At 38.5% G+C, this 26810-nt stretch overlaps 1 protein-coding gene across 6 annotated transcripts in view; it reads left to right on the top strand.

The window, feature by feature from the left end:
- Nucleotides 1-26810, top strand: part of ARB2A (ARB2 cotranscriptional regulator A) — a 263468-nt gene that overhangs the window by 20955 nt on the left and 215703 nt on the right. For 5 of the 6 annotated variants that reach the window (XM_077171064.1, XM_054651873.2, XM_054651871.2 and 2 more), the window contains 3 exons: nt 1113-1238; nt 4485-4586; nt 7189-7289. In XM_077171064.1, coding sequence (XP_077027179.1) covers nt 1178-1238; nt 4485-4586; nt 7189-7289 — 264 coding nt within the window. In that variant the 5' untranslated portion in view covers nt 1113-1177. Of the gene's footprint in view, nt 1-536; nt 559-1112; nt 1239-4484; nt 4587-7188; nt 7290-26810 lie in introns of those variants that run through there. The other variant, XM_077171062.1, reaches the window with a different exon arrangement.

The raw sequence follows: 26810 nt of genomic DNA, 5'->3' as shown, positions 1-26810 counted from the left end.
TCACAACAATCCTTCAAACCCTCTCCTTAGTTCATAACTCACACCTCCTTAAACTGCTGTATTTAATATACAATATACAATTGCTCCTTTAATGTACAAGAAAATGTTTAATATGTTTTGTCTACATAGAATAGAAAAGTAGTCTTTATTATGCTAAGTTGTTGGTTTTTTTCTGCTGTCTATGGAATGAACTGCTGTTACTTAATCATTTTGGTGTTCCTTCTTGCAGGTCTGAGTGTTAGGGAGCCAATAGTACAGTTGGTGAATCCTGTTACTGTTTTGACAAGTTACAATAGAGTTCATACAAGCTCATCAATGATGAAGTACATGAGGGAGAAGAATAAAACAAGTTGGTAATGACTGACACATGAAACAAAGAACCAAAAAAAGATTAAGGGAATAAGAGTTCAATGCACTGAAGTCTTTTTATTGAAAAGGAAGAAGCAATTGTGATTTGGTAGTTCACTCCCTTGGTGTCAGACTCAAGATGAAAGAGTTTGTGGATTTGAATGTCTGGTTTGCCTTCTCTGCAGAAGAAGAAATTTGGAAATAGATTTTGTATGTAAAGTCTTGTCTTGAATTTACACTGAGATTTGTTCTGTAGCTAGACAAATGTAGCTTTGTATTTTAATACATTTATAATACAAATGCATTTCAATACCAGTAATGTATTGTGGAAATCACAGTGGCTTAAAATTGTGTGCTTCATGTACCTTTACTAAAACAAAACTATATAGTACAGTAATGACAACAAAGTGGAGTTTTTGAGGAAGAAAATCCATAAAGATTGTGGAAGTTCTGTTGATTGTCTTTTGTTTTTCTTGTATCTTCTGTTTTGGACTTGCAGGTATTGCGCTTCTGGAAAAGGCTTATTGTTTACTGATGCTACATAGAATCAAGAAGGAAGTAGTTTTGATTAGGTAGAAGTACTTTTAGGATTAGGGAGAAGTATTGTTCATTCTTGTTAACTTGAATCTTTACCCAAACTTGGTCAGACTTTGGGCTTATAATAATCAGAATTTTTTTTTTTGGTGATGTAAACAGTAGCAGACAAGAGTTGTTGAAGGAGAAGTCAGTAGATTTATTAATTTCCAACTCTCGTTCTTTTTCAGATCATCCTTTGAATATTAATCTACAGTTACCTCAGTATTTCAGAATTTGTACATAGTTTGGGTAAATGATGGCTCAGCTCCAGCAAGGAGGTCCAGATGAAAAAGAGAAGACCACTGCATTAAAGGGTATGAGTCTTTTTTGCCTTTTTTTACATATATTGACATTTCAGAAATTATTGTTTAGGAAAGGAAAATAATATGATATAGTTATAATTTAGAGCTTGGGAATTAACAATACTAGAAGAGACTCTTAGTCCACCTGTGCTGCTGCTTATTGTCTAACAGTGTGTCCATTTATCAGTATTTTCATAAGATGATATAAAACATAATGATATATGGTAAGGAGTAACAGAACAAACTATTCATTGCTTTTTAAAATGTTCATAATTGTCCTTTTAGAAAGTTGACTGGCTTTTATGTTCTTAGTTTTCAGAAGTTTTGATTTAATTTGGGTGATGCTTTTGTTTTATACAAAAGTTATACAACCATATTACAGCTTTTAGAAAGCTCTCAGACTAGAGTGCTAAAAGGAAAAAGGCTTTCAGGACATTGATATCCATATTGGTTTTATAAAGTTCCCTTTGTATGTTTTAAAAACTTAACAGATCTAAATGACTTAGGGGTAAAAATAATTTACATAAATGGCATGTTTTAGATAGTGGCATTCAGCTTTGGAAGTACAGGAAGGTGGTTAGACCTACAAGTAAACTAACCAAAGTTAAAGTTAGTTGGTTTAAGTGTTTGCATCGCACAGTTGTATTCTAAATTGTCTTTCAAAGGAGAAAAATAACATAGCTTACCACTCAAGTGTACATCCTGGATTTCTATCAAAGCATTATTAGAAAGCAGTGTTCCATTACATGATGATAGATGGCCTTTCTTCAGTTGCAGCTGAGTTTTTGTGAGGTATTTGGTGAAAACCATGTAGTGCTTTAGTGCTTTTATAAAACTTTGTGCCAATTCTGTCCAATTAGTATCTTTTGAGGAAGCTATAGTTCAGCTTTGGAAGTAAACTCCCATTTTATACATGGCATTAATTTGATTATCTTTAAGGATTAGTGTTAATGATGTGATTGAGTGATTTTCCATTTAGCTATAGAAGGTCTCCTGCAGATCACTCAGTTTTCAGCTCTGTTGAACTATTTCAAATTGAGTTAGAAAGTCCAAGACCTTAGGTAAGAATAGTAGATCAGATTTGGAAAGAATTGCTAAGTTGTAAGACACTTTAGATAATTTTCATTTGAAAAGTTGCACAAGAAAAAAGTGAACGTGTTAGTGGTTTCAGCTCAGAACAGGTTCAGTTTTTCTTAGTGACTGATGAAAGCTGTAAATCATGACAAGCTGTACCTACTGTGAATCAGCATAATATACTTCATATATTATGGTCCTTGGTGCTCAGGAGATTGATTTTTTTGTTGTTGTATAGTAAGTGACACTTCTGTGTAAATACATCTCAAAATAGATCATGGTGAGATGGTATGGAAACTCAAGTGAAATTAAATTCTACGGATGCAGTGTGACTGGAGTCTCCTCACCAAGGAGAGAAAGATGTGCTAAAGACTTGCTACCTTGATCTTGTCAAAGTACAAAGGAAGAAAGGACACATTTTTTACATCCTGTTGTGGGAGACTTTGACAAAATTATTTTCTTTTTCCATATCATTTGGTTGAGAACCAAAGGAGCTTCTGCAGAACTTCCAAAGGACAGTGCACAAGAACAAACACGTAATTGCTTGCATGAATTGAATTTCAGGGGACTTGCTGTTAAACAGATATGATGTAAAAGTGAGCTGTAGCTGAGAAAGACAGATTTAGAATCATCCAATCAGTATCTGGTATTATATAGACATTTAGATGCTACAGAGATACTAAGAAGCCATAGTACTTGTTGGAAAGAGGTTGAATTTCAGCAACCATACCAGATGGCTTTTGGTCCTCCAGCTTTGCCCAGTGGAATCACTCAGAAGGAAGAGTTGGTGACAATCATGGATGCTGGAATAAATGTAAAGTGAACTTGAAGAGTTGTAGAAGTGCAGGTCAAGGAACTCTCAAGAATGTTAAAGATAATTTTCAGTACATTTTAAACAGTAGAAATTCCAAAGTGTTGAATGTGTCAATCCTAAGTTTAGGTAATGTGGGTAGCCTACTGGCAACAAGACCAAGCAAAAATAGTGGTACAAAATATAAAAATAATTGTTTTAAGTAATACAAAGATGGAAACATAGTTAATGCCGAATGAAACTTAAAGAAAATTAGTCTTTTCAAATGGTTTTCTTTTTCTTGAGCTACAGCATTGGATAATAATAAAGGTAAAAATCCATACACTTAGAACACTTAGTGTATTTCCTTGGTAACACATAGTATCTTGATTTATGAAATAATTATAGTTCAAGTCAGTTTAGCACTCTGGAACAGAATGTTTGTGTGGTCTTCAATTTCATCTAATGAACAAGTAGGAAAATGTATTTTGGTGAAATCCTGCTGAATTGTTTCTTGTTTCTCCTTTTTTTTTTAAATTAATAATCAGAAAATATGTTAGATGCATAGCACTGCATTGTGTGGGTGATATGCAATGAGAAGAGATCATTGTACACTATTACCTGTTAGCAGTAATTGTTTGGTAGTTACAGGTAGATGTAAAGATGTCCCCATAAGTCTGCCTCTGGTTAAATGGAAATCCTTAAATCTAGGGCAAAGAATGCTAAAATTATGCTAATTTTAGTGTACTTGCATTGGTTACGGTATGTAGGCTGTACCAGGCCATACAGTCCTAATCTGAAAAGGATGTGTATGCCATGGCTTGCTGTAAAGTGGATGGAAGTTTCTCTACCTTGAGGGCTGTTAAAGGGGTTGAGCGAAGGATTTAGGCCTAACAGTCTGGGTATCAAAGAGGGGCTGAAGACTGGTGTGGTCACACATCTGATGAATGCCAGTCAGATGATGTCCTCAGATAATCTGAACTCCTCAAAAAGACATTTAAGACGCTATCAATTATTTGAAACTGAAGCTAGAGAACTTTATGTTAAAACCATGATGCATACCTCAGAGACTTACTTTCTAACATTGAAGTAATGAATCATTGAAACAAATTGCTAAGTCTTTGGTGACTTCCCTTTCTCTGGACATTTTTAGATTAACATAGAGATAAATAGGTAGATAAATAAATAAGTAAATAAATGAGTATGTGTACAGGCAGTGAAGTCCAGCTTTTGAACCTTGAACAGGATTTCCATAACACTGTCCTGTGTTTAGTAATACTGGGATATTCTTCTGTCTGTAAGATCTACAAATATCAGCAAATGCATTTTTTTAGTGTTAGAAAGGAAATAAAAGACACAGTATGCATTATGTATTTTTTCTTTTTCTTTTTTAGATTTATTGTCTAGAATAGACTTGGATGAATTAATGAAAAAAGATGAGCCACCACTTGAATTTCCTGATACTTTGGAAGGATTTGAATACATTTTTAATGAAAGTAAGTCATACATGCTTTGTAAAGAACATATGTAGAATAATGTTGAGCAGTTATCAGAAGTTGAATTATACCTTATAAGTCCCTATTAAAATTTACTTTCCTGCTAGGATTGAAATTTTAAGCTTTAGTGCTGATAGACTTGTAAATCTGAGGCCTGTTTTTTATTTCATACAATTATTACAAAAATCCCTCATTTCATACAATATTGTGGAGTTGTACTGGACCTACTTTATGACGTCCTGTTTTCTGTTACAAAAATGTTTTTGATACAAAAAATTCTGAAAGCAATTTCTGTAGCATTTAAAAATCAGAATTAAAGATTGGTCACTCATTTAAGGAATGTATTATTTCCTGATTCATTTTTATTTTTACAGAAGAAGTTGTTTTTTAGATAATAATTTGTCCCAGCTATTCCATTAACACCAATAGGAAAACACCTATGTATGTTGATAGGAGAATAAGCAATATGATAGACTGTCTCTTCTGGTATGGAGCATAATTTTGCATTGCAGCCAAGTGTGTGACAACTGCAAGCAAGTACTTCCAGCTAGCTCAGTCTCTGTGTTAAATGACTTAGTATTTATAATTTCCAGTGCATGCATTTTAAAACCCAGGTGAGAAATGAACTTCTGAGCTACAGTAATACCAGACTGCAGGAAGTGACTCTTTCATGATTGTTTAAAACCTGTGGAACAAATGGGAATGTTTACAATTTTACTTCTTTGCAGTGCCTGCTCTGTGAACAGAGGAACTTTAGTTTCTAAATCTGCCTGTTTTACATCTTACACTTTTAAAGGAAAAAAAAAGAGCTTTTCTTTAAATGATAGTCATTTATGCAACACTTAGCTTTTTAATACCCTGATGGCTTTCACAGGTAGGTACTTAGAGACTAAAAGTGTCATGAAAGTGATGCTCTTTCTTTGATGGAAGGAGTTCAGCTCTGTCACTTTTCAGCTCCTTATTTTTAGATCTGCACAGTGTCTGTCTTCCTTACTGACTTCAGAGTTAATGGTTCATATGTAGCTGATAAAAAGGGCTGAAATTTGAATTTTGGGGAATGAATTATTTTACTGAATATTCCATTACTAAACTTCACAGCCTGAGTGATTTCCATAGAATGGCGGAAAACCTATTACATATGCTAAGGGTCAGCAAAGCAAAAAAGTCACCATTTTGCTTTTATACATTTAATTCAAATGTTCAGTTGTGTATTTTTATGTCTTAATCATGCTTCTTTTTATGGTGGAAAAGTACAGAAGTTTTTTGTTAGATTATTTAAATCTGAATAAGGCAGGGGTTCCAGAAAGTCAAATGAAAAATGTAGCAGATATTTGTTACTTGTGGCGAGTAAATACATGAGCTAAGTTCATGTACTGTTGAATGGCATATTTGAAGAGTATGTATCTGAGAAGAAGCAGCTGAAAGTAAAGTTATTATGAAAAATATGAGAAGGAGGATGTTTGAACCCAACACAGGGGTAGGAAACTGTGGAGAAATACTTCCGTGGTATCTAGTACATGAGGTAAGGCAGGTCTGGAAAAAAGTTAAATCAGTAGATAAGCATAACTATTAGACATCAGATAACATAACATAGACATCAGATCTTAAACATTTTATTTAAAGCATCAGGAATCAAAGTGTAAAAGTTCTGTAAATACATGAACCAAGTATTTTTTTTCTATCCAAGAGGAAACAATACAGAGGAACCTTTGTTTCAGCTTTCAAAGTTTACTGACACATACCACTGTTTTTAGCGTTTCACTGATATACTGCAGTTTTCTAATGCTCTGAGATCATAACTTGTGTCCTGTCTGATAGGCTGAAACATTGTTGGTAAAATATTTGTTCTTGTAGTTGACTTCCTACTGGTTGCCTTTTTATTATCATTGTTTTAACACAGTCTATGTCTTCACAAGTGGTTGGATTTGCTGTTAACTTTGGCTATAAACAAGGTCAACTACAGGAAGTTACAATGATAGCAAAAGTAGCATGTAGTTTTGCTCTGAACAAGCATTCTGCTTTATTCTACTGTTGTAGTCTCAGTGTACCCTAAATCTAGGAGGTCTTACTTGTTTTCATCTTTGAGTTAAGATATTTTCCCTAACTGTGGACATGGTTCTTTTCAGATTAGCTTAGAAAGTTGTTAAGCTTGAAGATAAATCTTTCCCTTACTTCCAGCTTCCAGCCCCTTTTTTATTTGCATTTCTTTATAATGCAGTTAGTTTTGAATTAGAAGATTTGTAGTTACAATTCAATCACCTGCAGATCAAATATTAACTGCTAATGTTTACATTTCACTGTTAATTCATAGCAGTTGAGATGTAAATATGTCTTGTGAAGTACTCTGGCATTTGATATCTCTGTGCAATTTCACTGTCATAATTTCTGTTTAGCTTAATCTAGCAGTGTATACAATAAAATGGGAGTGCAATTTTTTATGCTACAATTGTTTTCTGTTAAAAAGCCTATAACCAAAGATGAGGAGGAATTCATGATGGCTGGATTTTTAGATGTAGACTTCATTTAAAATTTTCAGCAATTGAGTATGTCTTACTTTTAATGAAGAAGCATATTAACTGTAATGATTTTGTTTCTTTTACAGAAGGGCAATTAAGACACATTAAAACTGGGGAGCCATTTGTTTTTAATTATCGTGAAGATTTGCATAGATGGAACCAAAAGCGCTATGAAGCCCTTGGAGAGGTACATAATTTGTGTGTGTGCATACATGTCTGTATATCCCTGTGTGTAGCATTTAAATATTTGCACACATTTAATATATGTGTGTGTATATATGTGTATATGTGTACATATACAGGTGTGTATGTGGATGTATATGTGGGTATGTATATATGTGTGTGTGTTCATGTGCTATGGATTTTGTTCTGTTTCTCTGTAGATGCGATATTTTTGCATACATTAATAAAGTTTTAGTGAGGTTCCAGTCATTTAATGTAAAGTATTTCAAGATTTAGTGCATATTAATGCTCTAACAGTAATTTCTGTTGTTTGCTATATAGTTTAGGGTGTGATTTAGATTACTGTTTGACTTTAGTATATCTTCATAATAGAATATCATCTACCTACATAAGTCAGATTATACAGTGCAGTATTTTCTTTAACCTTAGTTACCTCATGGATTAAAAAGCTGTGACAATTTTCTTTTTGGTTGAAGATAAATGCATTGGTTTATTTTCTCATGTTACCAGGAGATACCAGGAACCACTAAATAAAACAGAAATCTGAAGATGAATTGGTTAATTATCTCTTGGTGTATTTGGATGATACTGGTACTTCCTAGGCAGTTCAGCCCTCCCATAACTACCTGCTCACTCCTCACTGTGGAATAGGGGAGAGAATCAGAAGGGTAAAAATGAAAACTTCACAGGCTGAGTTACAGTTTAATAGGTAAAATAATAAATAAATAAATAAATAAATTAATTAATAATAATAATAATAATAATAATAATAATAATAATAATAATAATAATAATATAATAATAAATAAAAAGAAATAAAATAAATAAATAATAAAATAATAATAAATAATAATAAATAATAAAAATTAAATAAATAATAGGTAAAATAATAAATAAATAATAAAAAAGCTGTGCACACAAGCTGTGCACACAATGAGAAATCAATTCACTTCTTTACATCAGCAGGCAGATATACAGCTATTTGCAGGACAGCAGGGCTTGTTTGTGCATAATGGTGCCTTAGGAAGAAGAGTGCCTTATCCATACAATCCTGGAATGGGTTTAGGTTGAAAGGGTGCCTTAAATGTCATCTAGTTCCAACCCCCTGCCATAGGCAAGGGCACCTTCTACTACATGAGGGTACTTGAAGCCCTGACCTTGAAGGCTGACAGGGATGGGACATCCCCAGCTTCTCTGGGCAGTCTTCCAGTGCCTCAGCACCCTCACAGTCAAGAATTTCTTCCTAACATCTAATCTAAACCTACCTGCTTTTGCTAGGTTTGAAGCTATTGCCCTTTGTCCTATCACTCCATGTTCTTGTCAGTAGTCCCTCTCCAGCTCTCTTGTAGCCCCTTTACTGGAGGCTGCTGTAATGCCTCTCTGGTGATGTCTGTTCTCTGGGTTGAGCAGCCCAAACTCACTCAGCCTGTGTTCATGGGAGAGGTTTTCCGGCCCTCTGGGGGTGCTCTGTGCTTGCTTGCTCAGCTTGTATCAGCCTGGGCTCTCTGCTGGAGCTGCCCAGCTGTTTGTCCTGCCAGAGCTTTGTTACCAGGGATTGATGAAGCTTGCTTTTTACCTTGTTCTCCTCATTCTTGCCAAGAACTGTGGCAGGGACTAGAAAGTGAGTGGGGACTACTGCAGGTGCTTCTCACATCTTTTCACTTTGTATGCTTTTCCAAATAAAGGGGTAGTGCTGTGTCTTGATACGCATTTCTTCTGAGAGAAAATACTGTGGCATGGCCTGTGTGTATGGATGTTTTTGTGCGTCTGCACTGTTCAAATATTCCCATTTTCCAAATAAGTGAGTTGGACAAGACATGACTCTAAAGATCAGTGTCACCACACTTTCCTATGCATATTTAGAAATACATGGCGGATTTCACATTCTGTGCATCTGAAAAGTGTGTGCACTTCAACCCACAGTAGTATGAAAAGCTTTTTGTGTTTGTTTTTGGTGCACTTGTTCTGGGACCAGGGATCTTATAACTGTGATCTGTGTTGTACATTTTGCCTTAGTTGTAGGCATTCTCCATTTTCCAGTTTGAATGACCTTTAAAACTGCACTTCGTTTATATTGGTAGGTAAAGATCAAGGAAGGCTTAAGGGCAGATATCTGACAGGGAATTGTTTTAAGTTGTCTACTTTGTGTTTTTAGAGAAAAAAAACCCTAATTTGTCTTTTAGTCTTTTTCTGCTAGGTGCTCAGTACCACATAATTGTTCAACAAGCCACAAATTTATAGATGCTCCATTGTCTGGTTTTGATGTAGTTACTTGGGAACACAGGAGGTGCTGTTCCTTGGCATTTATTCACATAAATAAAATCTTGTTTTGTGCCATAAATTAGTGGGTCACTGATGCAAATGTTGAATAATACTGGAGTGGTGTATCACCCTCTGATAAGCTGTTTTGTAGTCTAAGGTGAAGATGTGTTTAGCAAACTGTGGTAGCTTAAGAAGCAGTCACTCAAATGATTTGTAAAGAGATGTAGTAAAATCTGGCCTTAGGCCTTCGCTTTGAAACATCATCCTTTGGTTGTAGGAGTTCTTTAATGTGCATTTAGGGTTCAGTTATGTAGCTTGCCATCCAGTGAGATAATGAAGTAGCTATATTTGTATCACTGAACAAAATTGTTTTATGTATTCAGTGTTTCCATTGTTAGCTCAGTCATTGCATGCTGGTTTTCTAATTTTTTAAGGATATGTACATCCTGCACAAGAAAACTTTTTTTACTGTGCATATACGTACATACATACATATATATATATATATATATATATGTATGTATGTATGTTTGTTGTGGAGTGTTTTTAATGTGTTTTATTGATTTTAAGAAGTGAGTGTACTCCCTGGCCTTATTATACCAGCATCATTCTCTCTTTTCTGAGCATTAATAAATTTCAATTTGGTTATCCATGGGGTTTTTTTGCTGATAAAAGTCACGAATATACTGTCTGTGATATTCTGCTGTTTTTCTGATTGTGTGGAAATTGGTTCTTCAAAAATCAAAATGGTTTGCCTACATCTCCTCTCCTTACATCTTTTTTTTTTTCATTCACTGATCAGTTATTTCAGGCACACAGTTTTTTTCCTGCAGCCTTTTGATATGTGTTGTTAATAGACAATTTAGTGAACTGTTAATAATTTTGTGATTCTGGTTCAGTCATTGCTATTGTGGCATTGAATTTTGTAGAGAGCCTCTCCATTTGCTTTTTAAAAATTAAAATGGCAGCAGAAGTGCATAGAACATAGTGTTACAGCTGCTTCGAACTGATGATTAATCTTTGTGGAAAGTTTGAAGTATGACTGAGAAAAACTGTGACAACAGTTTAGTTATTGCAGGCTTTTGTTGACTTTCTAGTTTCATACGCATGTAGTATCCAGAGTATCCTAGCATCAGAAGGTGGATATTGTCTGTTGCTTTGCATGTATCTTACAGCCTAAAGGCAGTTATAATTTGTTGATTAGTTGGAGGCCGTTGAACACTGGCATTAATATTTTTGGGAATGCCTTCACTGATGTAGAAACTTTTACCTGTGCTGACAGTTTACTTCTCTACCAATGTCTTGGAAAATTCAAAGAGGATTTGTAAATATGTAGATTATAATGTGGACCATGACATAAATATCTCTGCTGTGATCCTATTCAAGTTAATGCTATGTCTTGTATTTGCAGCCTTTCTGACCTGCAAAAGGACCTACCTGTCTGTAGGCAGGTAGTAGCAAAAGAATTGAGATGTTTTTTTGCAGTCACCATAGTATGTTTTGTATTTATGTAGAACTGTCAGCACATATGTAAAACAAAGAAATGGAACATTTAAAACAGAAGTTCCTGGTGTCATGTATGATAAGATACAGTTAATTTTATGTCATCAGAGAAGTCTTATTCCACTAAATAAACTGCTTTAAAGTATGTTCACAAGTGTTAGATCCAGCTCATCACAAAGTAGATTGCCATCAAGGTTAATATTTGAGTAGTGTGTATGTGTGATAAGTATGTAAAATTATGACCTTGACAACCCATAATTCAGATGGCTAAGAGTAAAATTGGATTTTTATTTCCAGATCTCCTTTAAGTTGAAGAACAGCTTGGTCTCAACATGATTTAAAAAATAAGCGTTCACCTGCTACTAATTTCCTCCTTGGTTGCAAAGATGATTATTTTTTTGATGACTGAGAGGCTATTTACATAGCACAAATGAAAGCATAGAGCAGCAGAAGAGGACATGTAAGTTAATGAAGAAGGAAGCATTAAGTAGTCTGCATTTGAAAGGGTAGCTTCTTGCATGAATAACCCAAAATCTGATGATAGGCTGCACGTGCACCTGATAGTACTTAAGGTCCAATCTTGCAGCCAAAGCTCATGTGAATAAACTCAATAGGTCTGATCTTATGAATAAGGGCTTCAGGATCAAGTTTCAAATAAAATGTGCAGATTATTATTAGAAATCCTTACACTCTTAGTTTCAGTTTCTTTGCAATTTATCATTGAACATTCCAGATTTTCTCTGGCTAGCAACACTTTATTATAATATAAAGTACATGCTTCACACTATGGATCAAGCAAAATCGCTTGTGTACCTTGACTTCTTATAATATATTTGCTGTTAGTTATTTAGTATTTAGAAAAACTCTTACTGAGTCAACGAAATAAATTTATAGTGATGTAACGTATTGTTGGATTCATGAACATTTGCCTTTGTGGAGTGCCTGCTTGGCTTGGCCTATTGAAGAGGTTTTGCTGTTCAGAGATGAGATACCAAATACTTAACAGGTGTCTGTGAATTGAATTTTTTCAGTGTCTTGTATTACAGCCAAATAAGGATGAACTTCCATGGAGGTAGCAAAAAGGTTTTCTAAAACTCCTGTTTCAGAGGGAGAGTGAAAGCATCTAATTCAAATATCTCCCCGTCCTTATTTCTGAAAGTGGTTAATTTCTGGTTTGTGTGATCTCCGATAGTGCTGTTTCTCTGCAAGTTATGCCCCATTTTGGTGGTTTAGGAGTGGTACTCTTCAATTCAGTGGTTCCACTGAGGCGCTCCAAACCATGTGCTGCTTCCTTCCTTCCCCCTCCCTCTCTTCCCCTGTGACAGGATGGAGAGCATTGGGGGCAAAAAAAGTAAATATGATGGGTTGACATAAGAACAATTTGCTGGAAACAGCAGTGAGATAAGAAAATCAGCAGAAACAGCAAAAATATTAATAGCAAAGAGTGTACAAAAGCAAAAGAGTGATCTCCATGCAAAAGGCTCACCATGGAGGTCTGATCCATGCAGTCAGGCACCCTTGCTCCAGAAGTGAGCCCTTCCCTGTTTGTGAGAGGTACAGAATAATCTTGGGGTCCTAGCGATGCCCCTGCTCTGCTGTGCAAATGAACCCTGTCCTGACCAGAATCAGGGCCCCCATCGACTAATGAACATTGCAGAAGGCTTTTTGCTTTGGCAAAATTTTACAGTGGAGTCAATGTCACAAAAAATATTTACAATTGCACCTCTCCTTGAGGTACACATCACATTTCCCCATCCATCTGTATTACCCATGAAATGCACTGAGGTCCTTCAACAAAAACAATCGCACTGATGGGTTTGCCTTTGTTGGAGGCTGACTAATCCCAGCTGTCACCCCTAACAGATTCCTCATATGCACAATGGAACTCTGTCCCTTCTGTGGTACGTGGGGGTTTTGATTGGGCAGGGCCAGCTAGACTGGAGCCTGTAGTGTTAACTAACCAGGTAGTCTTCAAATAAATGTAGATCCCAGTGTTTGAAGTTTCTACCACCCATTGCTTTCAATGTGGTTTTAATAGTCCATTGTATCATTCAACCACTAGAGGCTGGTGCATGACAGGGAACATGATACCCACTCAATATTGTGCTCTCTGGCCATGAGGTCTATGAGGCTATTTTTGGAACCAGTCCCATTGTACCGATGCCTTTTCCTGGTCTTAAAAAATTGAGAGCCAGACACACTTGATGGATAAGGGGTTTTTACCTCGGTACTTTAGTAAGAATGCTGTGGTGCACCATTTCATCAAGGTGGGGTGTGCCGCAAAGCACACACGCTACAGACAGCGTATACAATTTATAGACCTTACAAATGAGCATACCTAACAAATGTGCCCCAATGGAAGGCCTGGATGAATGGCATGATATTCCCCCCTGGATGAATTCTAGGAATTCCCCCCTGGATGGGCCAAATTTTTATTTTACAGGATATGTTCTAGAGAAGACCTTAGCTTCCCAAGATAGTGTAGGGTTTTCCAGCCTCGTCCTGTAACGCCTCTTGGATGTTTGGTCTCCTGCCCTAACAAAATACTAGGGCTATGCTAAGTTATCAGACATAAGGAATTACAAGTATGCATGCTAAAAATACTGAGGATACATGAAAGTTATAAAAAAAAGTTATAAAAGAAAAGGCAAAACATCACCTTCACAACTTCATCATTACAACTCCATTTTTTCTGGGGTGCCATGTTGCCACAGGACTTGCTTTCTGAGGCCCAAGTTGCTGTTCCAGGCAGTGGTGTGAGGCACAGGGTTAGGGTGAGGGCAATGTAATTAATTAACCTGCCAAACCTTCCGCTATTTGTATGTTGACCATCATCCACCACACCACAGGGGCTGTGCCTGCTTGGCGTGCTTGATCACAGTGCATGTTTCACAGTTTTGGATCACCTGGGAAATGGTGTCCATTGTTAAATCCACCCCACAGTTAAGCCACAAGCCCATCTGTATTGTTACATCTCTTCCCTGCTGGCCTGAAGCATCATGGGCCCACCAACCAGCAATAATTCACCCATATGCTGCCAGATCCACCTGAGGCACTTTCATCTTGGCAGCCCAATCCACCTGTCCATTCTTCAATTGCTCTTCAGTAGCCTGACTCCTGCGTGCATGTATTGCATACCTGAAATACTTTTACAGCCAGCTTCTCTACCTGAGTAGTGATGTCTTGCCACAATTCTTCAGCCCAGTTGGGTTTACCTCTGTCCTGCCAGTTGGTCTTTTTCCATTGGCCCAGCCACTCCTGCAGGACATTTAACTGCCATCCAAAAGTCAGTGCAGAGGTGCAGCACTGGCCATTTCTCTCATTCAGCGATATCTAAAGCCAGCTGGATGGCTTTCAGCTCTGCGACTTGACTTGATGCACCTTGTCCCTCAGTAGTTTCTGTGACTCGCCATGTACAGCTGCTTTCAGTTTTCAGTGTAGCCCGGCCATACAGCAGGAGCCATCAGTGAAGAGATCATATTCCTTTTGATTTTCTGGTAGCTGATTATATGATGGGGCCTCATCAGCCTGTGTAACTTCCTCCTCCTCTTCTGATGATGATAATCCACATTTTTTCCTTCAGGCTGAGTCATGATGAATTCCAAGATCCCTGGGCACTGGCATTTGCTGTTTAAGCTTTCTGTGTGATGAGAGTTATCCAATTACTCCACATAGTATTGGTGGCATGTTGTATGGATGGGACTTTGCCTTTGAACATTCAGCCCAGCACTGGCAGTCAGGGTGCCAGGAGGAGCTGTGCTTCGGTGCCCATCATTTCTGAAGCAGCTCAAGGCCCTTCATAAGCTGCCAGGATCTTTTTCAGTTGTGATGTAGTGGGCCTCAGATCCTTTGTATCCCCAACTTCAGAACGCCGGGGTTTGTCCTCCTCATCTCTGCTACTTTTCCAGAGATTCCAGGAAGGACCATTCTCCCTGACTGTAGTGTAGACCATGTTTTTCACATCCTCTCCTCTTCTGACTGCCTCCAGAGCTACTGCATGAAAAATCTCCTGTTTGATTTGTTCAAAAGCTTGCCATTCAGGACACCACTTAAAATCATCCTTCCTCCAGATCACATGCTAGAGAGGACTCACAATCTGACTGTAATCTGCGATATGCATCCTCCAAAAACCCATAGCATCTAAGAAAGCCTGTGTTTTCTTTTTGATGGTTGGCAGGCACATTGGTAGACCATGTCCATTCGAGTCCAATAGTGTCCATCTTGCCATTTTACTCCCCAAAAAAATATTTCCTGGACAGGTCCATTGACCTTACTTTTCTTCACAGCAAAAGCAACCTTCAGAAGGATTTGGATTATGTTCTCCCCTTTCTCACAAACTTTCTCTGCTATGTTCCCCAGCAATGTCATGATGTCATCAATATAAATGTTCTGTAGCCTCAGCCTTTTCCAGTCCAGTCTGGGTCAGTCCAAGGCAAATAGTGGGCCTTGGGTTTCCAGCCCTTGCACATCCAGTTCCAGGTGTACTTTATGCCCTTCTAGTGTGGCCTGCACTCATGGCTAAACATACAGAGAAAAACACATCTGCAATGTCAGTGGTGGCACCATTTTGCTCCCTTGGACTCCAGCTCATACTGAAGTTCCAGCACACCTGGCACAGCAATGCTCAGTGGCAGTTTGACTTTTTTCAGGCCATGATAGTCCACTGTCAGTCTCCACTGCACTTACACACTGGCCATATGGGACTACTAAAGGGTGAGTGAGCCTTGCTGGCCGCTCCCTGGTTCTCCAGAACCCATCTCAAGGCTGGGGTTCACCGAGTCCTGGCTGACATGGTGCTATCAATGGTGCACTCCTTTGGTAGTGGTTGGTACCTCCTGTTCTTCAAGCCTCAGCAGTCCCACAGCAGAAGGGTCCTTTGAGAGACCAGGCAACATATTCAGCTGTCTCGCTACCTCTGTCTCCACAGCAGCTCTCCCAAAAGCCTATCAATGGCCTTTTGGGGTCCTTGAAATACCCTCTATTACAACCTGCCCTTGAAGGTGAGGGTAATGCAGGTTCTTGCTAATAGACCCTCTTGGGACAGATTTGAGTGAAATGACAGAGTCATCAGTGTTTATAAGTATATATAAGTTTATTTTAGAACAGTTTTGTTGTAATGAAAAGCAGATATGTAGCTGATTTAGTTATTATTGTCTTGGTTTAAGATAATTTAAGAGGGACACTCTTAAAATAAGGTACTTAAGCAATAAGGGGAAATTAATATGAGTAGATGTAAGTGAAAAAATTTAACAGGTTATTGAAGAAATTGAATAGTGACTGGCAAAAAAAGTAACAGCTGTTTTTTGTTTTGTTTTGGTTTTTTTAAATATAGAATAACAGCAGTAGTATTATGATTTACATGTAAAATGTTCACTAGGGAGCTGGACCTGACCCCTTGGCAGCCATGGTACCCTAACCAGAAGGGACCCCTTCTCCCTGCAGGAGAGTCCCCTCCCGATGGCATAGCAATGATGTGAGCTGGTATAGAATAAAGTCTGGATCCCAGCCATGCCCCCTCCAGGCTACTGCAAAAATTTACCCTGTTCTTGCCAGACCAGGACACCCATCTACTAATGAATATTGCAGAAGGTTTTTCGCTTTAACAAAATTTTGATGTGGAGTCAATGTCACAAAAAACATTTATGGTTGCAGTGTTTGGACAGAAATATAAAGGTAGGCAGAAGAGAGAGATAGACAGGATCTTTAAAATATGTGAAGGTGTGATCTCATTTCTTACTATACAGAGAAGAATCTATGTGGAATGAAGAATCTTGAGTGTACCAGCTGAAGGAAGAGCCTTATATATATACTTTATGGACAGCAAAGGCAGTTATAAATGCAGTACTTTAGGAATCCATGCCCTATGTGTTATAGGGGTTTTTTTCATACTAGTTTGATTATTTTCAATTTTTGCTAGGTAAGTGTGAAATAGAAAAATGGCAAAGAAGACTTTAAACAAATCAGGTAAAACCACTAAAATTGGGTCATGATACTGAATTTCTCTCTAATAGTAGTTCCTAAGCTCTAAGTAATAGGTTTCTAGAAAGTTCCAGTCTTTTCCCATTTTTGAATCAATGTTTCTGATAATAGAGGAAGTTAGAGGCAGCTGAAAAAAATTTAAATTAAATATGTGTACAGTCTTTGTAATTTTATGAAGATGTGAGCTTTTAACAGTTTGTTAATTTTCAGCATTTCTTTTTTCTGAGTGAAGTAAATGGACAGCTAGGATTCAGGACTACTTAACAGTACCTACAGAAATTTAAATATGAATCTTCATTACATGCAGTATATTCATTTGCATATGCTAAATCAGCTTTCAAAATCTGGTATTTGTGAAGACTTTTTAGTGGCATGATTATGTCAGATGTGCTTCAGTGAACTCTTCTAGTTTGCAGGCAGCAATTGGCAGTACGTTGGTTCATCAGAGTAACATGACAGTTCTCGAAAGGTTCAGAGATAGTTTTATAATTATTGTTAGCATGATTTTTGAAAGAAATGATGAGCATCTCATAAACCCAGATGGGAGTTTGTTACGTTGTTGATAAATGTGTTTTACATTTTTAAATTGATAAACAGTGAAAAGCAGAAAAGATACAATAAGGCAGATGGTTGTTTATAAAGCACTTGTAAGTTGCTGCAATTCAAAGAATGGTACTAATTGTTAAAAAGAAGACAAAAATTGGAATAAGGGGAGTGTTTCAATGAGTTCATCATGAGCTTTTTAAAAATAAAACCTTCAGCAGCTTTAGTTCAATTAGAACCATTCTTGCCATTCTAGGTTTACATGCAAAAGTTTAGACTCTCAGTTCTTAACTTTTGTACCCGCCATTTTCATGTAGCTGAAATTAAAGCTACAGCTAATCTACCTGTATGTATCCATTTATTTCTTTTTCTTTTTGGTGGTCTGGAAAAAACACAAAATTTATTGCACAGCAGAATGAAGCTGAATTATCACTGGACATTGTTTCCATTAAAAAGAATGAGCAAGCTCCAAAATCAAGCAGACATTTTACAACAAGGAAATAAAATGGTAGCTAGTTGACTTGTTTTTTGTTCAAGGAGTGGTGAAGAAAATGTTTTTTGACAACTATGTGACCAAAATAAATATATATTTAAGTAGTGCTTTGGCAGAACACCAGTCAGTATGTGTGATGAAACAAGTTGGTGCACCTTGCTCTTGTGAATGTTTAGGTCGACATTCCATTAGTGATCTTAAAAGTCTCCATGATAGATGAAGTATTTTCCTGTTTTTTCAGCATGAGTTTTTTGAAAAACAGGTATGTAGATTTACTGCCTTGATCAAGCATCTCTTCTAAAATATGTTTATTTTCAATTGCAGAACTCCAGAAGAGCTTGTTCTTTCACAGGATTTTCAGCTTTTGCATGATAAAGACTTCTATGCTTTCTGTATTTTCAACAAGATACCTATACATTTCATTTCTCTGGGGATATTTTTATTAACACTTAGCAGAACACTGATATTGTCAGGAAAGCTGTATCAGTTGTGTCAGTCCTGAAATAATTTGTTGAGTTGCAAAGTTATATCAGGCTGGTCAGCTAAAAAAATGCAGAGTGCCTTCAAGCAGGAACATCCTAACTCCTATAATAGCTACAGGTCTATCTGCCTGCTCTGGTGGTGGAGCTTCTGGGTGTAAAGGAGATCCTAGATGAAACTCACTCTGGTGAAGTGCAAGAAGTAACCATGGTAGATGGAGCTAGACTTACAGTATGACTGTGAAGCTGACTTCTAGGGGAGAAGATGTTGCTGATTTTCAAGTTTTGTAAGGTGGTCATATGTAATGATTCACTTAAATTTTGTGAAGTTTGTATGAAAACTTTAGAAGAAGCACCACAAATCCTCTGTAGCTGTTACCTTAACCTCTGGGAAGGATACTGAATGTCAAGACTGTGCAGTCAGAATGTGACATAGACCAAGAGAAGAAAGAACAACTGTTTTAATGTCTTGCTCCATAGTTAAATCCAAAAGAATTAATTGTTCTAGGCAATGTTGGCCTACTTTTATGCCACTTCAGGATAATATTTAAGCTCTGTGAAAAGTTTGAAAGCTCTTCATATGCAACTGTGTTCTTTCCATTTTTGGTACCAAACAGCTGTGCTTTCTACATGCTGTCATGTTTTGACCTTAGCTTTAATTATAGGAAAAGTAGTTTCAAGCTCCTGCTCTGAGTGCAGTAGAAGACCATTTAAGAAGGCCTTACAACTGCATGTCTCAACACCTAGCTCTAAAACTCTACAGGGAGTTTGTAGGTTTGATCAGGACTGGTGTTCTTACGTAGCTTTCAGTATGTATTCTTTAGAATAGTGGTTTCTAACCTGAGGGTAAGCACACGAGAAAGCAACTAGGAAAGCAAACCCAGGACTACTTAGCAATCCATGTCTTTACTAGAAAAATGTGTAAAGGTCTGCACGCTTCAGGTTCAAAAATACTTAGGTCTTTAAGAAATCAGAATAAGCTCATCCTTCAGTGCGAGTTTGTTTCATTTACAGTGTATCTGCTTTAAATATCAAAGCCCTGCCTTTTTTAGTTGCTCCTGTTGGTATGGATCCTGCTACCTCTTCCCAAATTCCTCTGTTATTCAGTTCAGTGGGACAAACCTGGTTGTGTGTACAGATTAGGGAACAAGAGGCTGGGAAGCAGTGCTGTGGAGAGGGACTTGGGGTTTTTTGTTAGTGCAATGCTGCATATCAGTAAACAATGTGCTCTGGCAGCTGGGGGCATCAGGCCCATCAGTGCTAGCCAGTCAGGGGAGGGGATTGTCCTGCTCTGCTCTGCACTGGGGCGTCTCACCTTGAGTATTGTGTGCAGTTTTGGGCACCATAATACCAAAAAGACATTAAGCTATTAGCCATCTGAAGGAGGGCCATGAGGACGGTGAAGAATCTGGAGGGGAAGCCTTATGAGAAGTGGCTGAGATCACTTGATTTGTTTGGCCTGGAGGAGACTGAGGGGAAGACCTTGTCATGTCCTCAGCATCCTCAGAGGGGGAAGCAGAAGGGCAAGAACTGACCTCTTCATTCTTGTGTACCAGTGACAGGACACAAGGTAACAACATGAAGCTGGGCTTAGGAAAGTGCAGGTTAAAGGTGGAAAAATTTCTTCACCCAGAGGCCATTGAACACTGAAACAGGTTCCCAGGGAAGTGATCACAGCACCTAGGCTGTCCGTGTTCAAGAAGCATTTGGACAACACTCGGGGACATGGTGTGAATCTTTGGGCTGTCCAGCACAGGAACAGGAGCTGGATTCAATGATCCTCATGAATCCCTTCTAACTCAGTTTATTCTGTAATTCTATGAAAGTTTCAGTGTCCAAGTTCATAATGCCTTCCACCAACTGATTTTTCAAGTCATGCGTCATGATGCACTTCAAAAGGTATTACCTGATAGTACGTATGCCATTACTCAATTCTACTGTGTTTCACAAAAGTGCATGTTAAGAGGGTTGTGTGCCTTGAAACCAGTTAGTAGTAGCAGAAAAGGAAACAGCTTGTTTGATAACATGAGTTTATACTCACAGTTGTCAGCCAGGAACAGAGCCCTTGTTTGTCCTGAATTTCAATCTACTGTTAAGTTTTCAGTGTCACATCACTTCTTTTTGAAGTGTTTTGGAAATGTCAGGGACCATTGGATGCTACTCTGCTAGGACTACATAAGGATTAAACATGAAATAAAAGGTCTGATAAATTCTTGCAGATATCAGCATAGTTCAGTGCTCTTGGTTGCAGTGGTCTAGTATGCAAAAAATACTTCCAGATGTATATGGTTGTAGGTAAATAAAATTAAAATAATTTTCACAGCAGGTAAGTTGAATTCAGCTTCTGGAAGTTACCAAGTTGCATACTGAGTTGCAAGTCAGGTTTTATCAGTTTTCATCAGTAATCTAAAACTGCAAATTAACAAAGTATGTAATTAATATTTCTTTCTAGAGTAAATATTCCTTTATACACATACTGTATGACTGAGTAATTTCAAAGTAAATCTGTAATATGATATTCACTTACCTTTCTTTCTGTAAGACAAATCTGATGTCAGTTCACAGTCAGCCTAAGAATTAAAACATATTTTTTATTTTCTTCAGCTGTCTTTTAGAAAGTTATACTCTTTGGTAAGTGGTCAGTATATTCTTTTAGTTTCAGTTTCTTGGGCTTACGTTTCCATCTTCACAGGAAACCAAATGAGGATTTTGTTAGTCTAGAAAGTGGAATTTATTTGGTTGCAATATTAAATGAACTGCTAGTAATTTTTGACATAAAAATAGCCTGTAACCCTAGAGATAATATAGGTGAAATGAACACAAATAAATCATAAGGGGACTAGGAGTGAAAAGTGAACATTTTTAATGCCATTTAATATTTTGTTGGAAATATGGCTACATTTTTGTTGGAAAAAAGCTACATTCAGTAACACATAACATCCTTAGATCATGGCAACTTATTTTTGGGATGGTTTGCAATATTCAGGAGTGCAGATGCTCTCGATCCTGCATTGCAAGTCATAATTTTAAGAATGCCGTGTTGGGAAAATATTTCTAAGCAGCAGAAATAGCAGAAGAAGCCATACTTCTACTTAGCAAAACCAAGATTGTTTGCCTATCAAAAGGAGCGTTCAGTCAAGCAAGGGATGATCTCCAGGCAATTTGAAGGAAATTTAGAAGAGGCTTTAGGGACAAATGGGCATAGCATGCCAGTGAGGGCGTGGCACTACAGTTCGTGGGCAGTTCTCCTGAGCAGGGGTAGCACGAAGGGTGCAGAGAGGCTCTGGGTGATGACTTTTGTCTTTTGGTTGGTCGTCGGATGTTTTTTTTTCCAAGCAATGGTTTACAAATGTGTCAATAGCCTGCTGCTGGTGCTGCCAGCAAAACTGTGCTAAGCCCAAAGAGAACCCGCCAAACCTGGGGCAGTACCAGAGCACAGTGCAAAAGGCACCTGTCCGTGGTGTGAGCTGGTGAATGATCTACTCTGTCGGGTAGCAGAGCTTAATCAAGAAGTAGAAAAGCTAAGGAGTATTAGGGAGAGCAAAAAGAGAAACCGACTGGTGGAGTTACAGCCTTGCAACGTGAGAGAAGCTCGGCAGGAGTCAGAGGAGCCCCGTCCCACAGCCACAGGAGCTGGATGAATGCTGGCTAGCCGCTCCCGGAGTGGCCGGAGACCACGGATTCCGCCACTCCCAGGTTCTTTGCGAGAACCCCGGGTAGCGGTGCTGTCTGCTGCGTAGGTGGCGCAGGCGAGAGCGGGACTACGAAGTACTGAGGCGAAGGAAGGAGAGCGGACACTCACACAGGTGCCAAAGCGCTTTATTGTCCCAAGCGGGGCCAGTGACGGCTCAAAGAGTCGTTTGGGAAGGCACTGATAAAGGGGATGAGTGTGACAGGAGAAGACACGAGGGAACCAATAAACGAACCCCGGGGGAGGAGCAAGGGACACAACTGAACCAATAAGTATTGCATGGGGGAGGGAAAAGGCTCAGGAGGCAAATCATATCTTAAGTAAGGGATAACTGACAAAGAAGTTTCTGGAAATAAAGGGGTAGGGGGTTGGTTACAATGATGGACAGGGAAACTGGGCAGCACCAGGAGGGAGGAAATAAACTTAATAGGACATAAACAGAAGGACTAGGGGATCGGTTACTTTGACAGACAGGTGACAGGGAAAACAAGGGACAAACAACTCAGGATCAAACCATTATGAGGGAGGAACATGCGGGGAGCTGAGGGTGAAACCATAAACTCAACTTATAAAAAATAACCAAATTTACAACACAACCTGTATAAAACACACAATGCTACACCATCCCTCTTACCATCAGGCAGAAGGAGGAGACCTAGCAGGCTGGAGGAATGGAGATGGGTGCCTACTCAGAGAGGTAGCAAAATTCCTTCCTGACCCCCATCAGTTTCCCACGTGCCCTTACAGAATAGGTACAAGGCCCTGGGTCCAGAGGCTCAGGCAGATGATGGCAAACAAAAGCATCTGGAGAGTCTCCCAGGTGCACTTTGTCTGTCAGACGGATCACAACCTCAGGAAATTAAGAATAGAAGAAGGGTAGTTGTGGAAAGTTCATCACCTGAGGGGAGCTGAGGGCCCTGTATGTCACCCAGACCCATTCCACAGGGAAGTCTGCTGCTTTCCTGGGGCCCAGGTATGGGATATCAGCAGGAGATTCCCTGAACTAATTCATCCCTCTGATTATTACCCACTGCTGCTCGTCCAGGTTTGCAGTGATGACAAGAAGGGTACCAGGTCATTTGAAAGGACATCAGGGCTCTGGACTGATTGGTTGATGGGGCAGGAGCTCAGGTGTGGTTCTGCTCAGTTCCTTCAGGAGCAGGGATGAATGATAAAAGGAATAGGAAAACCCACATTATCACTGAATGGCTGCTTAAGGGCTGGTGCCATCAGAGGAATTTTGGTTTTTCTACCATGGGCAATTTTTACAGCACCAGGTCTGCCTGAGTCAGATGGGCTTCATCTGTTCAACAAGGGCAAAAGGATTCTAGCCCATGAGTTGGCAGGGCTGATTGAGAACGCTTTAAACTAGGTTTGAAGGAGGAAGGGGCGGAAGGGGATGAAACCAGGCGCTTGAGAGGTGAGCCCAAGGGTGGTAAGACAGAGTCAGGGGTGAAATCAGCAGCACAGCTGAAGTGCATGTACACTGATGCGTGCAGTGTGGGTTACAAACAAGGGACTGGAAGCCATGGCACAGCAGGAAAGTGATGACAGAGTCACCATCACAGAAATGTGGTGGGATGACTTGCAGGACTGGAGCACTGCAGTGGATGGCTACAAGCTCTTCACAAGAGACAGGAGAGGGAGAAGAGGTGGAGGGGTGGCTCTGTATGTTAGGGAGGTTCTGGACACCATGGAACTTGAGATTAATGACAATAAGATCAAGTGCCATGGGTAAGAATCAGAGAAAGGCCATCAAGGCTGACATCCTGGTGGCTGGAGGATGTTTCAAGATTGCCAGCCCTTGTTCTTGTAGGACATTTAACCTGCCAGGTATCTGCTGGGAACTCAACACGGTGGAAAAGAGTCACTCTAGAGATTCTTGGAGTGTACAGAGGAGAGCTTCTTGTCACAGATGGTGAGTGAGCCTGCCAGGGGTGGGGCTCTGCTAGACCTGCTGTTGGCAAAGAAGAGTGGCCTGGCTGAGCAGGAAGTTTTCACGGGAACTCAGAGGGAAAAAAAAGAAGGTTGAAAAAGGAGTGGACAACTCAGGAAGTATTAAAGGATGTTGTTAGGTCATGCAAAAAGAAAATTAGAGAGGTAGAAGGTCCATTAGAAGTTAGTCTGGCTGCTTCTGTAAAGAATAATAACAAGTCTTTTATAAACATTTTAATTAAAAAAAGATGAAGGAAAAAACTACGTTCTTTATTGAATGCTAGGGGGTGAAAATAGTCACCAAAGATGAGGAAAAGGCTGGTGTGTTTCACACCTTAGTTTCAGTGTTCAACAGTAAAACTGGTTATCCTCAGGACAACTGACCTCCTGAGCTGGTAGACAGGGACAGGGAGCAGAGATGTGCTGTAATCCAGAAGGAGGTAAGTAGTGACCATCTGTGCTTCACAGATGTTCACAGGTCTCTGGGAGCATGTGGATGCCTAAAGGTTTTTAGCATCAGCAGAAGTCCTGTGAGGAGCTTCTGAAGGAGCTGGGGTTGTTTAGGCTGGAGAAAAGGGATCCTTTTCAGTTAAAAGTGAGTAAATCCTGTTTATTTTGACTCACTAGTATTCTGGAGCACAGAGGCAAAATGGTGAAGACATCTTGCTATTAAAAGAAGGTGTTATTTAGAGTTCTGCTCTGGATTTACATAAAATTAATCCTTCAGTCCATCTGTGAATATTTATCAGGCTATTTCTGCTGAGCAATGAAAGGTGGCAGAATTAGATGATGCATGACACATCACTGTTTTTTTTGTCCGTGACTACAAAAGCTGGTGTGCTTTAACTATGTTAATCTGGTATGTCAGTTGGTTTTGGCATGGATTTTTAATCTTTTGAAACTGTAGCACTGCCTCACCACCTTAACAACTTTTTTTTTTCCATAATAGTTGGAATAATCAGGACTGCTCTTTCTTCCAGATCCCTTTTCATAACTCATCTCTACTATGAAATTTAAAGATAAGATAGTTGTAGCTATATAGATAGGATTGGAATATTGAATTGTATTCATAATCTTCATTTAAACTTGTTCCGTTGTTAAACTTTTGAGCTTTTTTTAGTTTCCTGTTTTCTTTTGCAATCTTTTAATCATTGTGTTTCTTGTCTCACCTTGGGTAAGGGGGTCTTGCTTTCTGCTGAGGTTTAATTGCTTGTAGTGCAGGTGCTTGATTGAATTATCTGCTTAGTATTGATACATATATATGTGTATGTATGTATATTTTTTAAAACCTGAGAATTTCCATAAGATGGTCTTAGTAGTTAAGCCATTTCTAAAGCCAAATAATTGTCAAGTGGTTTCTAAAATTAGAGATGCTTCTCTTAAAAAGGAAAAAAAAAAAAGGAAAACAAAACATAAACCAACAGGTGTCAGCAAAGACCATGTAATGAATCATTGGGTCAAATCAGATCAACAGTATGTGCTGCACTCATGACAAATCCCTGTTGTCTTTCATTTAATTCTCTTGAAAGACCTTGAGATCTTAGTTGTGATCAGTCCGTTCAAAATACAGAATATCACAACTATGTATGAAGGTTGAATTGAATGGCTTTCAGTAGAAAACACAAGAAACCACACAGAGATAATGTCAATTCCATCTTACTGAATTGTTCTCCCACACTATAATCCAAGTGAGGTCTTTGTGGATTTTTAAAATACCATTGATTTTGTTTCTCTTTCTCTAATTTTTTTTTTCCTTTTTTAGCCTGCAGTGAGCTGGGCTTTTATAAAGTCCATTCCGCTTTTAGGGTCTTTTGTTCTAGAATGGTGATGGTGAGGGGTTTTTTGGTTTGGTTTTTATTTTTGTTTGTTTGTTCCCATTTCTTAGGTAAGTCTATCAAGGAGCAGTATGTCAAAAAGTTCATTGCATCTCTCATTAGGGTGTATTGGCAGATTTGTCACCTCAGGGTCAAAATAAAGCTCATTCAACCAAGGCTATGGCAGCCACAGCAGCAAGCCTCAGGTCAGTCCCACCACTTGAGATTCGCTGTAGGGCAGTCAGTTGGAGTTCATTTTGCATTTGTTTCACTGAACATTATTGTTCTTACACTGTGAAGAGGAAAACATTGTAGGTAGACTACTGTATGTTATAGGGATTGTTTCCCTCTTTTGCTTATTTTCTCTTCTTGCACTGGTATGCCTATTACCAATGAGGAGACAAATTTTATAAAATAACAAAATCCATTACTTGTCATCACATTACTTCTAGTTTTATACTTGTTTGTTTTTAAGATAGGTTACAAAACCTCCAGCCTGTGTACTGTGCTGTGAAGTTATTAGAAAAGGCTAATAGTGCTGAGAAGTCTAATCTCTTACGTTGAATATAAATGATTTGAAAATAGTATCCTTTTTATGCCCATGGAAGGTCCATTTTTGAGAAACTTAGATTCAAAAGACTGTAATGTGTTATGTCAGGTGTAAATTAATATTTAAAATAATTTCAGAGGTCTGAGGAGCTGATAGTTAATCACTTGGTGTCCTGTAGGAAGTTCAGTCAAAGACACAACTTCACGAAAAAGAATAAGCATGGCTGTTATCTGTACGTGGATTTCTCAGGAGAACTAGTAATGTTCAGCTGTTACA

This window comes from Agelaius phoeniceus, chromosome Z (genome assembly GCF_051311805.1).
Source record: "Agelaius phoeniceus isolate bAgePho1 chromosome Z, bAgePho1.hap1, whole genome shotgun sequence".
Classification (NCBI taxonomy): domain Eukaryota; kingdom Metazoa; phylum Chordata; class Aves; order Passeriformes; family Icteridae; genus Agelaius; species Agelaius phoeniceus.
The sequence above is the reverse complement of the archived record's forward strand: the minus strand, read 5'-3'. Positions and strand labels throughout refer to the sequence as shown.